The 17,307-nt window shown below is 50.4% G+C and overlaps 1 protein-coding gene across 1 annotated transcript in view; it reads right to left on the bottom strand.

Moving 5' to 3' along the window:
- SRCAP (Snf2 related CREBBP activator protein) overlaps nt 1-17,307 on the bottom strand; it is a 1,742,136-nt gene that overhangs the window by 1,026,058 nt on the left and 698,771 nt on the right. The window contains exons 16-17 of the mRNA XM_085618450.1: nt 11,935-12,127; nt 11,595-11,731 (exon numbers count right to left, since the gene is read on the bottom strand). Of these exons, the coding sequence (XP_085474576.1) occupies nt 11,595-11,731; nt 11,935-12,127 (330 nt within the window). The remainder of the gene's footprint in view (nt 1-11,594; nt 11,732-11,934; nt 12,128-17,307) is intronic.

Genomic DNA, 17,307 nt, shown 5'->3' with positions numbered 1-17,307 from the left:
TGCTGTTGTAGCTTTCGCACCACTAATGGAATTAGTAGGAGAAGTGGAAAGGCGTATGCAAATTTGCCTGACCAGTTCATCCATATCGCATTGCCTTTGGACAATGGATGTGGGTATCTGGCGGAGAAGCTTGGGCATTTTTCTGTTTTCGTGGGTGGCAAATAGGTCTATTTGTGGATGCCCCCATATTTGAAAGAACGGGTGAAGAACGGGTGAAGAACTTGCGGGTGAAGTTCCCACTCGTGGATCTGCTGAGTCTGTCTGCTGAGCAGATCTGCCATGGTGTTCTGGACTCCTGGGACATTTTGGGCTAGGAGAAAAATTGTGTGGCATTGCCCATCTCCATATGCTCTGTGCTAGTTAAGAGAGCTGTGGAGATTGTGTGCCGCCTTGTTTTTGGATGTAGTACATGGCGGTCATGTTGTCCGTGCGGATAAGGACTGCCTTGCCTAAAATCTGTGTGTGAAAGGAATTTAGGGCTAGAAAGATTGCCAGTAGCTCCAGATGATTGATGTGGAGTAACTTTTGTTGCGGCGTCCATGTGCCCTGCACTGTGAGGTGTAGTAGATGAGCTCCCCAGCCGGAGAGCGATGCGTCTGTTGTCAGGATTATTTGTGGAACCGGGTCCAGGAACGGTCGACCTCTGGAAAGATTTGTGGTGTTCCACCACTGCAGAGAGCGATGGGTGCGACCGTCTACCAACACCAGATCTGTCAGTTGTCCCTGGGCCTGGTTCCATTGGCGCGCTAAGCACTCTTGGAGTGGACGCATCTGGAGTCTTGCATGAGGCACTATAAAAATGCAAGAGGCCATCATCCCTATCAGTTGCATAAACACTCTTGCTGGGAGGGAGTGTTGAAGTATGAATTTTTGACGCAAAGCCTGAATGCTTGCAATCCTTGCCGGATTGGGGTAGGCAATGGCTTTTCAGGTGTCTATGGTGGCACCGAGGTATTGCTTTATGTGGGATGGTGTTAGTTGGGACTTTTGGTGGTTCACCGTGAAGCCTAGTTGGTGAAGTAGCTGGATTGTAGTGGCGGTGTGGTGTACACATTGGTTGTAGGACGCTGCTTTTATGAGCCAGTCGTCGAGATACGGGAAGACGTGAATGTGCTGTCTTTTGAGGTGTGCCGCCACTACCGCTAGGCACTTGGTAAATACCCGTGGTGCTGTTGTGACCCCGAATGGGAGCACCTTGAACTGGTAGTGTTGCCCGTCCACTACAAATCTGAGGTACTTTCTGTGGGCATGGTGTACCGGAATGTGAAAGTACGCGTCTTTCAAGTCCAGTGTGGTGAGAAAGTCGTTCTGGGAGAGGAGCGGAAGTACCTGCTGAAGTGTTACCATGTGAAAATGGTCCGAATGTATTTATGTGTTTAGAGGCCGGAGATCTAAGATAGGTCATAGAGTCTTGTCTCTTTTTGGTATCAGAAAATATAGGGAGTAGACCCCTACATTTTGCTGTTTGTGGGGGACCTGTTCTATTGCGTGTTTTTGTAGGAGGGAGATCACCTCCTGTTTTAGTAACGCGGAATGTTCTTATGACATTGGGCGTTGCCTAGGTGGAATGTTGGGGGGGGGTAGATGTGAGTTCCAGGCATTACCCTGAACGAATAATTTGGGTCACCCACTTGTCTGATGTGATGGACTCCCAGACGTGAAGGAAATTTTTTAGTCTGCCCCCGACCGGAGTGGGAAGGTCTGGGGGGGGGGGGGGGGGGATTGGGGGTCATTGGGTAGGTGGTGTAGCAGAGCGGGCGGTATTTGTTTTGCCTCTGCTTTTATTGTTGTTGCCTCTATATCCGCCTCTTTGATAACATTTTGTGAAGGTGGACTGAGGAGAGGATTTGTAGGACGTGGACGCGCTATCTGAAGAGTAGCCTCTGCCCGTGCCCTGAAAGGAAGAGCGGCGAAAGGACCGTCTAGGAGGGTGTCACTGTAGGGCCCCCATAGATTTTGCCGTATCTGCGTCTTTCATCTTCGAGGGCCTCATCTATCTTTGGACCGAATAAATGTTCCTGATCGAACGGATGGTTTAATATGGAGGCTTGTACCTCGGGTTTAAAGCCTGAAACTCTCAGCCAAGCGTGTCGACGGAGTAGGACACTGGTGTTAATGGCCCTGGAAGCTGAGTCTGCTGGGTCTAAGGCACAGCGTATAGAGGTATTGGTTATGGTCTTACCCTCTTGGATTAATTCATTGGCCCTATTTTTATATTTTTCTGGGAGATGGTGCATGATGGTTTCTAGTTCATCATAATGCGCTCGGTCGTATCTGGCCAATATCGCTTGAGTGTTGGCGATACGCCGTATATTAGCTGCCTATGACGCAGTGCGTTTTCCTGATGCGTCCAGGAGCTTTGATTCCTTGTCAGCTGGTGGTGCTTCGCCTGACGCCTGGGAATTTGATCTTTTTCTTGCTGTGGATACCACTAGGGAATCCAGTGGCGCTGGCCCTTTGATGTAGGCAGGAACTGTAGGGGCAGCTTTATACTTCTTTTCTATGCGTGGGTTTAGGACCCTAGCCCTGACTGGGTCTTTAAAAACCTCTGGCGCATGTTTTATTATCCCTTTGAGCATAGGTAGTATAGCAGTAGACCTATGTGCTGTATCAAAGGTATCTAGGAGGAAATCTTCCTCTACTGGGTCAGTGTGTAGCTCTACCCCGTGATAATGTGCTGCCCTCTGAAGTAGGTGGTGAAAACCTAGTGAGTCTTCTGGTGGCGATGGCCTGGATGGATATAGGTCATCTTGTGGGACATCTGGAATGTCTGGATTATTATAATCATCCCAGGGGTCTGGGGATCCTGTAGAGGTGGAGTCTTGTGGCACATCTGCTGGGTCATAGTATGGGTCCCCCTGATCATCATGGTCTGGAGACGGGGTCGGAGAGTGATCAGGCCGGGGTGGAGGAGGTGGAGGTGGAGAGGGTGGAGGAGGTGGAGGAGGCGGGGAAGGCACTCTGAAAGGGGAGGTAGCACAGTCCTTCCTCTTTGGAGGTGGAGCTGGATTGTCCAATTGTCTCTTTTTAGAAGACAGTGCTAAATGTCCAGTTTTTGGACCCTTGATAAGTTTCTTTTGCAAAGGATCCAGTGTAAAAAGTTCTAGCGACACTGGTTGTTCGGTCGGCGCTGACGTTTTCGGGGCAGGCGGCTTCTTAGGCTTGACTGTGCCGTGCTTTTTGGGAACCTCCGATTTTTTGTTCGGTGCCGATACAGGGTTCGGCGCGGGAGTGTCGGTGGCGAGGGCCTTATGATGTTTGGTCGGCACCGAGAGGCTGGGTTTCGACACCGAGGGCTTTGGTGTGGAGCTCGGTGTCGAGGTAGAGGCCGATCTTTTCTTCGGTGCCGAAGGGTGTTTTTCGGCACCGCTAGCAGGCTGGCTCGAGCCCGAGCCGCCGGAAGGGTTACATGGCTTTGTCACCGGGCCCGAAGTTGGGGTGTTCGAAGCAGTGTCTTTGGTCTTGCCTAGGCCCGAAGGAGTGACCGAAGCCTTTTTGGGTGTCGGCGCGGGTGTGGGAGGGGGTATTTTACTCACGACCCTCTGCGCCGGGTTGATGTCCTCCACATCCGAGTCGTCGGCTTCGGAAGCACTGACTAGGTCCTCTTCGGTGTGCTGGTGTCCGGAGCTTCGACATCGAGATGTCGACTGGAACGGAGGTCGAGGAGTGCGCCATTTTTCGTCTGGCCCTTCGGTCTCGAATAGTCTTTTTGGATCTAAAAGACTTGCAGGCGGGACAGTCTCGAGCCTCGTGTTCAGGGGAGAGGCAGAGGTTGCACACCTCATGAAGATCGGTGTGGGGGAATTTGGACCCACATCGAGGGCACTTCTAGAATGGAGTTTTTTCCATCAGCCGGGACCGGAGCCTGGATAAGCCCGAAGGCCGCCGTCGATGACTGGAATCGAAGGTGCGTCGAAGAAAAAGGTGATTGAGGAGATCAGTATCTAAACAATACCGCGGAGAGCGAGGATTCCGCTTCGATCGTCGAACTGGAATGTTCGGAACCGGAGCGCGAAGTATTACATCCGAGCCCGATGGCGGAAAAAAAGAATCTGAGGATGGAGCCGAAGCCCATGAGCAATACGAACCAAGGGAGGAGTCACCGACCTCGTGACTTCCAAAGACTTTCCAAGAGGAAAAACAAACTGCAAACATCCGGGCCCAACACCAGATGGCGATCTATGCAAAAGTGTGTAATCTGCAGCTCATATGCCTCGAACCTAGGGTTATCATTACTTTTTCTAACTCAGTGTTGGATCCTGGATCCAGCACTGGTGCATCTCCTGTAAAAAGTTGAAAGAATGCGTTTTTGTTATACAGGTGATTTTTAACGAATATTTGTAAGTTTGCAAAATCGACACTTGGAAGAATTTCTGGTAAAAACCAGGCAATGTTATCCTAAGGAGAAAAATCAAATGGCAGTAAGTACGGTTGTAATTACTTTGCAGGGTCAGTGCTGGGCACCAAGATCCAGCACTGGGATCTCTCCTGATAGCTGGTGAGTAAATTTGTTTGTTATTCGGCTGATTTTAGATGAATATTTTAAAGTTTCAAAACTCGACACTTGGAAGCATTTCCAAGTGAAACCAGTCAATGTTACCCTATGGAAGAAAAGTGAGTTATCGGCTTTTGGGTAAGTACTCGACTGGCAGAGTAAAGGTCCTAGGCATAGACTAAGGGGTCTCCCAGGGTCAGGTAGTTACAGTAGTTACACCCTCAGCAGCACAGGGGCAGCAGGGTGCAGAGAGAGTTACGCCTAATGTTATCCTATGGCAGGCAGGGGGCCTTTATTTGGTGGCTGCTGGCAAGCAGGCCACGCAGCTGTGGGAGCTGGGCTCCTGGTTACTTGCTCAGGGCAAGTGGGGAAGTAGATTAGGATAGGAGGTTGCACTCCAAGGGGCACTCGGTGGCTGGGAGCAGGGTGCTTTTGAGTCATCAGGCGCTCAATGGATTTCAATAGGGAAGCTCAGTGACGACCAAAGGCTGCAAGCTCGGGGACGAAGATTCTTCAGGTGCGACCACCACTTTGAGAGGTAAGTTGGGAGTTGGGCACAGGGGGCCGCCAGGTGCAGGGGTGCCTTTTGGCGTCGGGATATCTTACCCTCTTGCTGGTCGTGGTTGGAGGGGACCCTGGTTATGAGGGTGCAGGTGTCGTCAGGAGCGTCGAGGTGGGTCCTTGGGTGCTGGATTCTTGGTCACAGTCGCCGGGGGACGTCCTCGTGGTCTTTGTCCACTCAGGCACAGACCAAGCTTGGCGGGTGCAGAGTGTGCAGGGTTCGCGGTTCCTGGCTGGTACCTGGGGTGTTTGCTTGTTGTTGAGCAGGATCACTGCTCGTGGGAGTACCAGTTAGTTAGAGTCATAAGGTGTGACAAAGTGCCATCTTTCTTGCATGGTATTCCCCCACATTTTGCTGAATGTACTTTGACTGAGTGTGCCCTGGACTCCTGCCAATCAGGTGTCCAGGGCCTATGTTCCTTCCCTACAAAAAAAATCAAACCCAAATTGGCAAACCCTGGCCACATGTCAGCCCCTGGTAAATGGTACCCTAGGTACCCAGGGCATTGTGACCAGGGAAGGCCCTCTAAGGGCTGCAGCACTCATTGTGCCACCCTTAGAGGCCCTGTACCCTAGCGCGCGCGCACACACACACACACACACACACACACACACACACACACACACACACACACTGCCCTTGCAGGCTGAGTGTCTGGGTAAAAGACAAAACAAAGTCGACATGGCACACATCCGTGTGTGCCATGCCCACCACCTACACTGCCCTGGCATACATCAGCAACCCCTCTAGCTGGGCGCCCTATGCCAGTGGGGTGGGCACAGGAGCATGAGCCCTGTGCCCCTACAGTACCCAGGTCCATTCCTGGGCCCTGTAAGTGCAGTGCTGCCATTTAAGAGTACATGGAGCTGAGAGCTAGTCAAACACGAACTCCACAGCACCATAACGGCAACACTGAAGACTGAGAAGTTTGGTATCAAACTACTCAGCACATTAAACCCGCACTGATGCCAGTGTGGGATTTAATGTACCAAGCACCACAGAGGGCATCTTAGAGATGCCCCCTGAAACCTAACCTACAATCCACGTCTGGTCTGAGAGGCTGCCTAGGCTGCCACATAGCAGACATGTTGCTGGACCCCTGGGTAGGAGAGCCCCCACTCTCCTGGGCCTGCAACAATGCACATCCTGGGCGAGGAGCTAGTTCTCCTCCCCCAGGATGGACAGGCAGAATCTTCAAAGGCATGCCGCCTCTGTGAGCTTCCCCAGACCACTTGCAGCCCCCACTCTGGCGGGAAGCCTGGCCGGAAACCCCAAGTAAGGACAGGGGATGTGCCAGCCTGCCAACCTCTCCCCCACGTGGGGGAGGCGAGGTGAAGCACATCTCCGGGTGCTCGCCATCTTGAAGATGAGAGGCCCTACCCAATCAGAACTGGGTTACTGCCCCCCTCCCCCAGGATAGTGACAGAATAGGGGGTGTACCCACCCCAGGACAGGGACCCATTAGTCCCTGCCCTTTACCTACCTGTAACACCCCTAAATCTAGTATTTAGGGGCACCCTGAACCTTCCTTCCCCAGATTCCAAAATACAAAGAAGAGCAAGAAGAACGAAGACCTGCCGTGCAGCTGCTAAGAAGAGGAAGACACCAACTGCTTTGGCCCCAGCCCTACCGGCCTGTCGACCCTCGAATCTGCTCCTGCTACATCCCGGCACCTTTTGTGACCAGCAACCTCACAAACCACGGAGGACCTGGCTACCTTTTAGCTCCAACCACCTGGGACTCCCATGAGCAGAGACTCTGCTCAAAATCAGCTTCTAATCCCTGGCATCAGCCCGGAACCACGAACCCTGCACACTCTGCACCCGCCAAGCCTGGCCTGTGCCGGAGTGAACAAAGACCACGAGGACGACCCAACGGTGACTGTGACCCCGAGTCTGGCACCCAAGGACTTCCCTCGACGCTCCCGACGACGCCTGCAGTCTCAGAACCAGGTACCCCCCCCCCCCAACCTCGATGAACAGAGGGTCATATTTCCCGACTCCAAAAGGCACCCCTGCACCCGGTGGCCCCCTGTGCCCAACTCCTGGGTACCTACCTATCCTCCAACTATCCAACTTACCTCTCGAAGTGGTGGTGGAACCTGAAGAATCTTCGTCCCCGAGCTTGCAGCCTTTTTCTAACCAGGAGCTTTCCCATTGAAATTAATTGAGCGCCCGAAGGCTCAAAAGCACCCTGCACCCAGCCGCCCGAGTGGCCCTGGCAGTGTAACCTCTGCACCCATCTACTTCCCCATTTGCCCTGAGCAAGTGACCAAGAGCCCAGCTCCCACAGCCGCGTGGCCTGCTAGTCAGCAGCCACCAACCAAGGCCCCCCTGCCTCCCTTAGGATAACATTGCGCCTAACTCACTCTGCACCCAGCTGCCCCAGCGCCGCTGAGGGTGTAACAACTGTACCTACCTGACCCTGGAAGACCCCCCCCCCCCCCGAGTCTGTACCCAGAACCTTAACTCTGCCAGTCGAGTAGTTACCCAAAAGCCGATAACTCAATTTTCTCCATAGGGTAACATTGACTGGTTTCTTCTGAGATTTCTTCTAAGTGTGGAGTTTCTAAAACTTAAAATATTCACCAAAAATCAGCAGAGTAACGAAAACGAAAATACCCACCTGCTATTAGGAGAGGTCCCAGTGCTGGATCTGGGTGCCCACCACTGACCCTGAAAAATATTCACAACCGAACTTACCAGTAATGCAATTTTCTTCCATAGGAAACCATTGGCTGTTTTTCTGTGAAATTTCTTCTGTCGATTTTTGCAAACTTTAAATATTCTTTAAAAATCGTGCTAACTGTGAAAACGTAATTACTTACCTGTTTTAGATAGAGATCCCAGTACTGAGTCTAGGAGCCCAGTACTGAGTCTAGGAGCCCAGTACTTAGTCTAGGAGCCCAGTACTGGATTACAAAAGTAACGAGAACCTACTTTACCTGCAACTTGAATTTTCTTCCATAGGGAATCATTGACTGTTTTTCTATGAAATTTCTTCTAAGTGTTAACTTTTAAAATAGCTAAATATTGTCTAAAAATCAGAACAGTAACTAAGTCGACTTTTATCACTTGTTTCTAAGAACTGTCCCAGGACTGAATCTAGGATCCAGTCCTGGAGTTACAAAAGTAATCCAGAAAGTAATCTATTGCAAATAACTTAAAACTTCCATTGAGCTCAATGCATTATTGTGTTTGAAATTGTGTTGCCTATTGCAACAACCTGTAACCAGTATTCACAAAAGTCAATTGCATATTGCAAAAGTATTTACCTAAAGCATCTCATTAAGAGAAAGTATATTTTAATACCTATTGTTGGCTCTAAAATAAAAGACCTATTTTTTTATATAAACCATTGGCCTAGAGTTGAGTTATTGAGTGAGTGAGACCATTTGCTGACTGAGTGTGTACAACAAATGCTTTACACTGTCTTTAGAGAGTAAGATTATATCTAACTTTAGCCTCTGCCAAACCCCTGGGGACTGTGGACTCTGCACACTCTGTACCTATTTGGGAACAGTATATACAGAGCCATTTTCTCACACAAGGCAGTCGGGTCCTCCTGGGTTTTTGAGGTTGCTGACTACTGGAGACGCCGGAATTTAGCAGGAGCAGGTTCGATGGTCGACAGGCCGGTAGGGCTGGGGCCAAATCAGTTGGTGTCTTCCTCTTGTTAGCAGCTGCACGGCAGGTCGTCTTGTTTCTTGATCTTCTTGCTTGTTTCGGAATCTGGATCTCCGGAAGGAAGGTTCAGGGTGCCCCTAAATACTAAATTTAGGGGTGTTACAGGTAGGTAAAGGGCAGGGACCAATGAGTCCCTTCCCTGGGGTGGGTACACCCCCTATCCTGCCACTCTCCTGTGGGAGGGGGGCAGTAGCCTAATCCTGATTGGGCAGGGCTCCACAACTTCAAGATAGCGAGAGCCCGGGGATGTGCTTCAGCACGCCTCCCCCACCTGAGGGGTGGGGTTGGCACACACCCTTTCCTCCCATGGGGTTTCCCGCCAGAGTGGGGGTCAGAACCAGTGGGGGCCAGTTGCTGAGTACAGCAAGTGGCCTGGAGAAGCTCAAAGGCGGCAAGCCTTTGAAGCTTCCCCTGCCCATCCTGGGAGAGGAGACCTAGCACCTCGCCCATGATGTGCATTGTTGCAGGCCCAGGAGAGGGGAGGGCTCTCTACCCAGGGGTCCAGCAACATGTCTGCTATGTGGCAGCCTAGGCAGCCCCTCAGACAAGACGTGGATTGTAGGTTAGGATCAGGGGGCAACTCTAAGTTGCCCTCTGTCGTGCATTGTACATTAAATCCCACACTGGCATCAGTGTGGGTTTAATGTGCCGAGAAGTTTGATACCAAACTTTTCAGTCTTCAGTGTTGTCATCATGGTGCTGTGGAGTTCGTGTTGACGATCTCCCAGCACCATATACTCTTAATGGCAGCACTGCACTTACAGCACCCAGGAATGGACCTGGGTACTGTAGGGGCAGAGGGCTCATGCACCTGTACCCACACTACTGGCATAGGGCACCCAGCTAGAGGGGTGACTAAGGTATGCTAGGGCAGTGTGTGTTGTGGGTATGGCACACGGGGATGTGTGCCATGTCGACTGTTTTGTTCTGCACCAAGACACTCAGCCTGCAAAGGCAGTGTGTGCGCGTCAGGGTACAGGGACTCTAAGGGTGGCCAATAAGTGCTGCAGTCCTTCTGGGCCTTCTCTGGTCACAGTACCTTGGGTACCTATGGTACCATTTACCAGGGGCTGACCTGTGGCCAGAGATGCCATTTGGGTTTAGGCTGTCATGCAGTTTTAGGGTAGGAACATAGGCCCTGGGTACCTGATTGGCAGGAGCCCAGGGCACACTCAGTCAAAGTAAATCAGCAATTCAGCAACAAGCATTTGCAATGCAACAGGTCTCGCATTTACGCAAGTTTGAGCTAGTGGCATTGTAAACGTCAATGCCTTTTAGCTAGGTTTTGGTTTTTGAAACAAATATAACACTGCCATTTACAATGCCAATAGCTTAAACTTGAATAATGTGAGACCTATTGCATTGCAAATGCTTGTTTGGCATTGGTGCGTGTAATTGACCGACCCTGTTATTTGTTTCTTTTTGACCTAGCCTATTTATATTCATGCCAGGAATGAAAAAAAAGCCTTGACGAAAATGCCATTTTCCATTATCATTTGCAAATCTTTTGGTTCAGTCTCCTTAGCTGGGGGAGAGGGTCCCGAGCACAGTGGGGGATGCGACAGAAAATCCCTTCATTTTGCTTTGGCAGGCAACCTCTCTGGGTGGTTTAATCGCTTTAGGTACTTTCTATTAAAAAAGGGCTCCTTTAATGACAAAACTAATGTGAATATGTTAGCGAGTGTAAGAGGGGTATTGAGAGCTTAAGAAAGAAAAGCTGTCCGGTACCTTTTAACAACCGGGGTTTCCCTACGCCAGGCAAAGAAGATCAGAGTGTGCCCAGGAGAGCGCCGCCTCCTCTCTGTGTCCACATGCGCATTTGGACGCGCATGTTGACAGTCCTACAGCGTTAGCAGCGCACAGTGCTACTCTCGCCACGCGAGGGCTTTTTATATGTGCATGCGTACAGAGGGACAAAGATGGCATCGGGCTGTCTACATGCGCGTGCATTTGCAGCTGTATGTGGACAGCCCGACACCATCTTTGTCCCTCCGTAAACGTGCACATCAGGAAAGGACTTAAAAAGCCCTCGCATTGCGAGCGCAGCACTATGCGCTGCCAACGCCAGGCGAGACCTAAAAAGTGGGGGCATACCATGCAAGAAAGATGGCACTTTCTCACAGGGCGGGACAAACAGCACCCACTGCAGTGCCGGAGGCGGAGCCGAGGATGGAACTCCCTGCTGACCTAGCCTTGGCCGAAATTCCCTGCATCACAGAACAGGAGGCAGATCCTTCTCCTACATCGCAGCCAAGACCTGGAACGAACTACCACCTCAGCATCAAACAAAGCATCACACTGCAAGCTTTCAGGAAGAGCCTCAAGACCTGGCTTTTTGGATGACTGGACCTGCCAGATAGCCCCACTCCCCCCAGCGCCTTGAGACCCGCACAGGTGAGTATTGTGATCAACAAATCCCTGATTGGAAATCCCTGATTGAAGTAGAGTCCTACATGATCACAGATCTGATTCAGAGGTCTTCTGTCGGTGGGGTGAAACGTAAAAATTGGCAGCAAAAGTCCCAGACAAGACAGTCAGTTACAGAACTGACATGGGAACATCCAAAACCAAGGGAGGAAAAAAAAACTGAGATGGAGTATTTTTACCGGTGCACTATGAGAAACAACTGTAGATGTTTGCCCCCAACACTAGGTGGCAGGAGTATACAAAGCATGTTTATCTACAGCCACACATACTACGAATAAGGTACTACAATGCAACAAAAAAGAAAGAGGCACAGAAAGAAAATTCCATTAGGAATGCCTTCAAAATAATACGTAGCAATAACCACCAATGGGAACGATACTTTAAGGATCACTCTGGCTCTCCTACTTGAACATGAGTTACTTACGCAGCCTGCGCCATGAAGTCATCATAAAGGTACCGCTGGCGCTTGGACAAGCGGCAATGGATTACATGCTCATATTTCTTTGGCATTTGCTTCTCCACATCGACCTTCACCCTGCGCAGGAGGAATGGTCGCAGCACCTGGGGGAAAAAAAGGAAGCAACTCTAATTACACACTTGTGCATCTTCACTCCCAGCAGAAAAAAAATTGGCACGAAACAATGGGCATGTTCTATACCTCTAGCCTGAATCAGGAGGAAATACACAAGAATTGCTGTGACGCATCATTCTCATCCACATTCCTAAGCCCTTCTTGTTAGGCTATCATGTGAACTGGGGCTCACCTTGTGTAGACGTTTAATCAGTCCTTCGTTGTATTCCTGGCTTCCTTCTATCATTCCAGTGAGGGGGTTAGAGAACCACTCCTTGAATTCACGGTGGGACTGGAAAACATGTGGCATCAGGAAGTGCATTAAAGACCAGAGCTCCATGAGGCTGTTTTGTAACGGAGTGCCTGTCAGCAGCAGTCGTCTCTGACTAAAGACAAAGGCATATCTATCACAATCTGTATTTTAATTTGCAAAGTATGTGGGGAAAAAACTGATTTCCCCCAATTAAATTCTGCACAGTAAATTATATTCTGCACAGTAAAACTATGAAAGGCTAAGTATGCCTTGAAGTAATTTCAACTTCTCTACAGCAGATGTCACAGCTCGCTCAGAGACATTCTACTAACCCATAAGGGACATTTAGGAATACTGCTCATGTCAAAGGAAGCCTTGGGTCACCAATGATGCAGTTCTTTAACATAGCGGAAGCAGCTCCATAATACAAATACCAATGTTCACTTACACACCTCAAACAACAAATCAATTTCACCATAACTTTTTGGTGGTTTCTGGGGCAAGTAGAGTTTACTGCTTCACATCTGATAAACTGACAGTGGAAGGAATTTACTTACCTTTAAGGAACGCGTTACTTACCTGTAACTGCGGTTATCCAGTATTGGTATCTTTCATAGATTCACATGCCTGAATCATTCGCCGTCGTCGGGATGGGAGTCACCGGTAAATAACAAAGCAATGTCTTAGTAGACATATATAGTAACAGGCCCCAAAAGGCCTTAGATTAGTAAGCTATCCACGTCCTTATGTAAAAAGGACCCAAGTTTGGCCAGTAGCCAATCAGCTAGCACCACCCTCTAGAACCTTCCTGGAAGGAGCTCTAGTCTCTCAGATTTTCGTAAGCACAGTGCTAAGTAGTTGTATCACTGACAGATCCAAGAGAGCCCTTCCAGGGGAGGCGGGTGGGTTGCATGTGAATCTATGAAAGATACCAATACTGGATAACCGCAGTTACAGGTAAGTAACGCGTTCCTTATCCAGTATTAGAGTATCTTTCATAGATTCACATGCCTGAATCAGAGTAGTAAGCAATGATAAGCACATTTGGACAGGTATATCACATATCCAGTCACTAGATAATAACATCCATGTGAAAACAAGAAGCACTAGAAAACAAAGACTCAGCCAATGCATACATTATAGTGCGAAATGTGCGTAAAGAGGCAAGGATGGTGGGATGAAAAGAAGGGCTCACCTCTACTGAAATAGATGACGGAGTACCGCTTGACCCACTGACGCATCCTTCATGATCTCCGTGTCCAGACAGTAATGCTTGGTGAATGTATGCGGCGTCTTCCATGTGGCCGCTCTACAAATGTCTACAATGGGCACCCCTGCAAACAGTGCCATGGAAGTAGACATGGCCCTTGTGGAATGGGCACGAACTGTTGATCGCAGCGGACGTCCCGCCTGTTGATGACAGAAGGTGATGGCTGAAGAAATCCAGCGGGAAATACTCTGTTTGGTGAGCGGTAGCCCTTTTCGAGGCCTACTGTACGCTACAAAGAGTTGATTAGACTTACGAAATGATTTCGTTCTATCAATGTAAAACTTTAGGCAGCGCTTAATGTCCAAGGAATGTAGAGTTTTCTCCGCCACTGTTTGTGGATTCGGGAAGAATGAACGCAGCACAATAGGTTTGTTAAGGTGGAATTGGGATGGAACTTTAGGAATAAACGTTGGATTTGTGCGGAGAAGGACCCTATCCTGCTTGAACTGAATGAACGGGTCTTGGATTGAGAACGCTTGGAGCTCCCCCACTCGCCTCGCGGAGGTAAGGGCCAACAGGAGCGCAACCTTCCAGGAGACATACTTAAGGTCTGCTCTATGTATAGGCTCAAACAGGTGTTTCATTAGTTGAGCTAACACTGTGTTGAGATGCCAAGCTGGTGGAACAGGCTTCACTGGAGGAAATGTTCTTAACAGTCCTTTAAGGAATTGCTTAATGAGTCTATGAGACCATAACGATGGACCCGTAGAGGATCTCCTGAAGCGTGATATTGCTGCTAGGTGGACCTTAATGGAGGCATGAGAAAGCCCAGATTTTGCTAGATGCAGGAGGTACGGCAGGACTTGCTCCGGGGTGGAAGAAAGAGGGTGTAACCTGTTTGTTTTACACCAGATACAAAATCTCCTCCATTTGAGCGAGTACGTTTTGTTGGTACTATCTGCTCGAGCTCGAGCTAGAATTTGTCTGCAGTCCGGAGGAATGTCTAAGCCCTGCAACTCTCTGAACTCAGGAGCCATGCTGATAACTTGAGAGATTCCGGATCCGGATGTTGAACCTGCTGATTGTTGAGCATTAGAAGAGATGGAAACGTCCTCAATCTGATTGGAGGTTCCAGGGAAAGGAGGTGAAGTTCCGTGAACCAGTGTTGGCGTAGCCACGCTGGAGCTATCAATACGAGAGTGCAGGGCTCCGCTTTCATCTTCCTTAGTACCCTGGGAATCAGGGGAAACGGCGGAAAGGCGTACGCAAAGACGTTGCACCATGCCATCGAAAAGGCATTCCCCAGGGACCCTGGTTGGGGATGCCAGCTTGTAAAGTGTTGGCATTTGGCGTTTTGTCGTGTGGCGAAGAGGTCCAGAAGAGGTGTGCCCCATTGAGCAAATATGTTGCTGAGGACTAGTTGGTCCAGCTCCCACTCGTGGCAGGCTGCCTGTCTCCTGCTCAGATAATCTGCCAACACGTTGTGTGCACCTGGAACGTAATCTGCTCGGAGAGAGATGTTGTGATGGAGCAGCCAGTTCCAAATGTTTTGAGACTCGCGCGAGAGTGTCAGCGAGCGAGTTCCCCCCTGTTTGTTCAAATAGTGCATTGTCGTGGTGTTGTCCGTTCGGACAAGCACTATGGAGTTTTTGATTCTTGGAAGGAAGGCTACCAGAGCTAGATAGACTGCGCGCAGTTCTAGAAGATTGATATGAAGCATCTTCTCTGAAGGGGACCACTTTCCGCTTATCTGCAGTTCTTGAATGAAAGCCCCCCAGCCCTCTAAGGAGGCGTCTGTGGTGATTATATGAGGAGCAGCAGGAAGCAAGAACGGCAAGCCTTGAGAAAGGCTCTGGGGGCAAACCCACCATCGTAGAGCCTGTTTGATCACAGGAGTCACGTGGATGATGTCGTCGAAGGACCCTGTACACTGGACCCACTGATCCGACACCGCTGCCTGAAGGGGTCGCATCCGAAGACGGCAATGCGGGACTAATAGGATGCAAGAAGACATCATCCCTAGTAGGGATTTGAAGAGACGCACTGACAGCGTCTTTCTGGACATTATCCGGAGCGCTAAAGACCGAAGTTTGTCCTTGCGTTCCTGTGATGGGAATGCTTTTCGCCGTATGGCGCCTAGTGTAGCTCCCAGAAATTGTATGCACTGAGACGGCTGCAGGACAGACTTGTCCTGGTTGAGAGTTAGTCCCAGTGAACCGAAAAGCCTCAGACAAGCGTTGGAAGACCTTGTCACGCCTTCTAGAGATGGAGACTTGATAAGCCAGTCGTCTACATATGGGAAGACCTGGTGATGGTGATGGCGTAAATATGCAGCCACTGGAGCTAGACATTTGGTGAAAATGTGCGGCGCCGATTTGAGCCAAAATGGCAGAACCCGAAACTGATAATGTCTGCCCGCCACCATGAACCGTAGGAATTTTTTGTGGTTGCGGTGTATTGGTACATGAAAGTAGGCGTCTTGTAGGTCTAGCGACACCATGTAGTCGTTCGCATTGAGTAGATGCAATACCTCCTGAATGGTGATGATACGAAACAACTGTTTCTTTTTTTTTTTTTTTTTTTTTTTTTTTTTCTTTTTTTTTTTTTTTAAAGTTTTTATTGAACAATAATTCGATTACATGCACGGGCCTACAACCACCAGGGCCGGCCGCTAAGTACAGAATGAAATATACATTTATCAAAGCTGCAGTCGGTTCCCGGGGGTCGGCCCCGTAGTGAGTCCGGATAGTTCTAGAGGCACAGGAGACTAGATCAAACAAACACAGAAAACTAAAAGAAAAACAAAAGGCGAGGCATAAAGACAAACGGCGCAGGTCAGGCTTCCTCCGGGGAACTCCAGGTCAGACCATTAAGCAGCACACGAAAGGAAGGAGTACCGGGAGGCTGGGGACGGAGGGGGGGGGGCCAAGGGAACTGAACGTCCATATGTAGTCATTCCAAAAGGTGCCCGGAACCGTCAAGGGTCAGGGGGACATGGCGATATCGGTGTCCACCAGGGGGGGCGTACAGATACCCCCGCGATAAGCATTCCATTGCCCCCAGATTCTGCCCCATGCCCCCGGCTTACCACGGGCAACATACACAGTCTTCTCCCTGAACATACACCAGTCCATATTCTCCTTCCATACTGACACGGTGGGCGGCCGCTGGGCACCCCAAAGCTGCGCTATATCTCTCTTGGCAATCATGTTCCCCAGGGCCGCCCACCGAGTCTGAGCCGCGCTATAATCATTGGGCTCCCACACATTCAGGACACAGCGACGCACCTCCGGCAGCAGCACAACCCCAGTGACCTGTCCCATAACCGTATGTACCCGGCGCCAGTAGTCCGCCACCTCGCGGCACTCCCACAGGATATGGAGAAAGGTGGCACTGAGCCCACAACCCCGCTTACAGAGCCCATCGTCGGAATATCCCATCGAGACCAAGCGAGGACCCGTCACATACACCCGGTGAAGAATCTTAAGCTGTACCAACCGGAGACGGGCTGGAATGGCGACCTCTTTGGGGGACGACAGTGCAGACTGCCAGTCCTCGTCGTCCAATTCCACCCCATCCCCCGTCCAAGCCTCCCGAAGGCGCACCAAGAGGTCAGCCCGATGATTAATCAGTTTCTTATAAATTAAAGAAATAGTGCTGTCCGGGACATGTCCGTCAAGTATGCGGTCCTCGAGGGGCGAGGAAACCGGGATCGTGGTCCCCTCTCCAAAGACCGAGAGCAGGGCGTGTCGAACCTGGGCATAGCGGAAGAACTCCCTGTCCGTAAGCTCATATTCGGCCTGAAGAGCCGCGAAAGTCTTAACCGCGCCCTTATGCCACAGGTCTCCCACTTTGCTGATACCAATCGTGTCCCACTGGTCAAACCCCTTCGTAGTCCAGAGGCTCCCCAGGCGATCGGAGGCAAACAAAGGAGTAGCACATGTCAGTCGCTCACCCCAGCCCGTGGCCGCAGTGGCGGCCCTCCAGGTCCGCACAGCGATCTTAGTCGGACCCGTAAGGGTCCGGCCAGCCGAGCGGGAGTACAGCGCCCTGTTATAGTCCCCGCCGGGAAGCAGGAACTTGTCCATCTCATACGCCGGGTT

This window comes from Triturus cristatus, chromosome 7 (assembly GCF_964204655.1).
Source record: "Triturus cristatus chromosome 7, aTriCri1.1, whole genome shotgun sequence".
NCBI lineage: Eukaryota > Metazoa > Chordata > Amphibia > Caudata > Salamandridae > Triturus > Triturus cristatus.
Note: the sequence above shows the minus strand (reverse complement) of the source record. Positions and strands in the feature narration are given on the sequence as shown.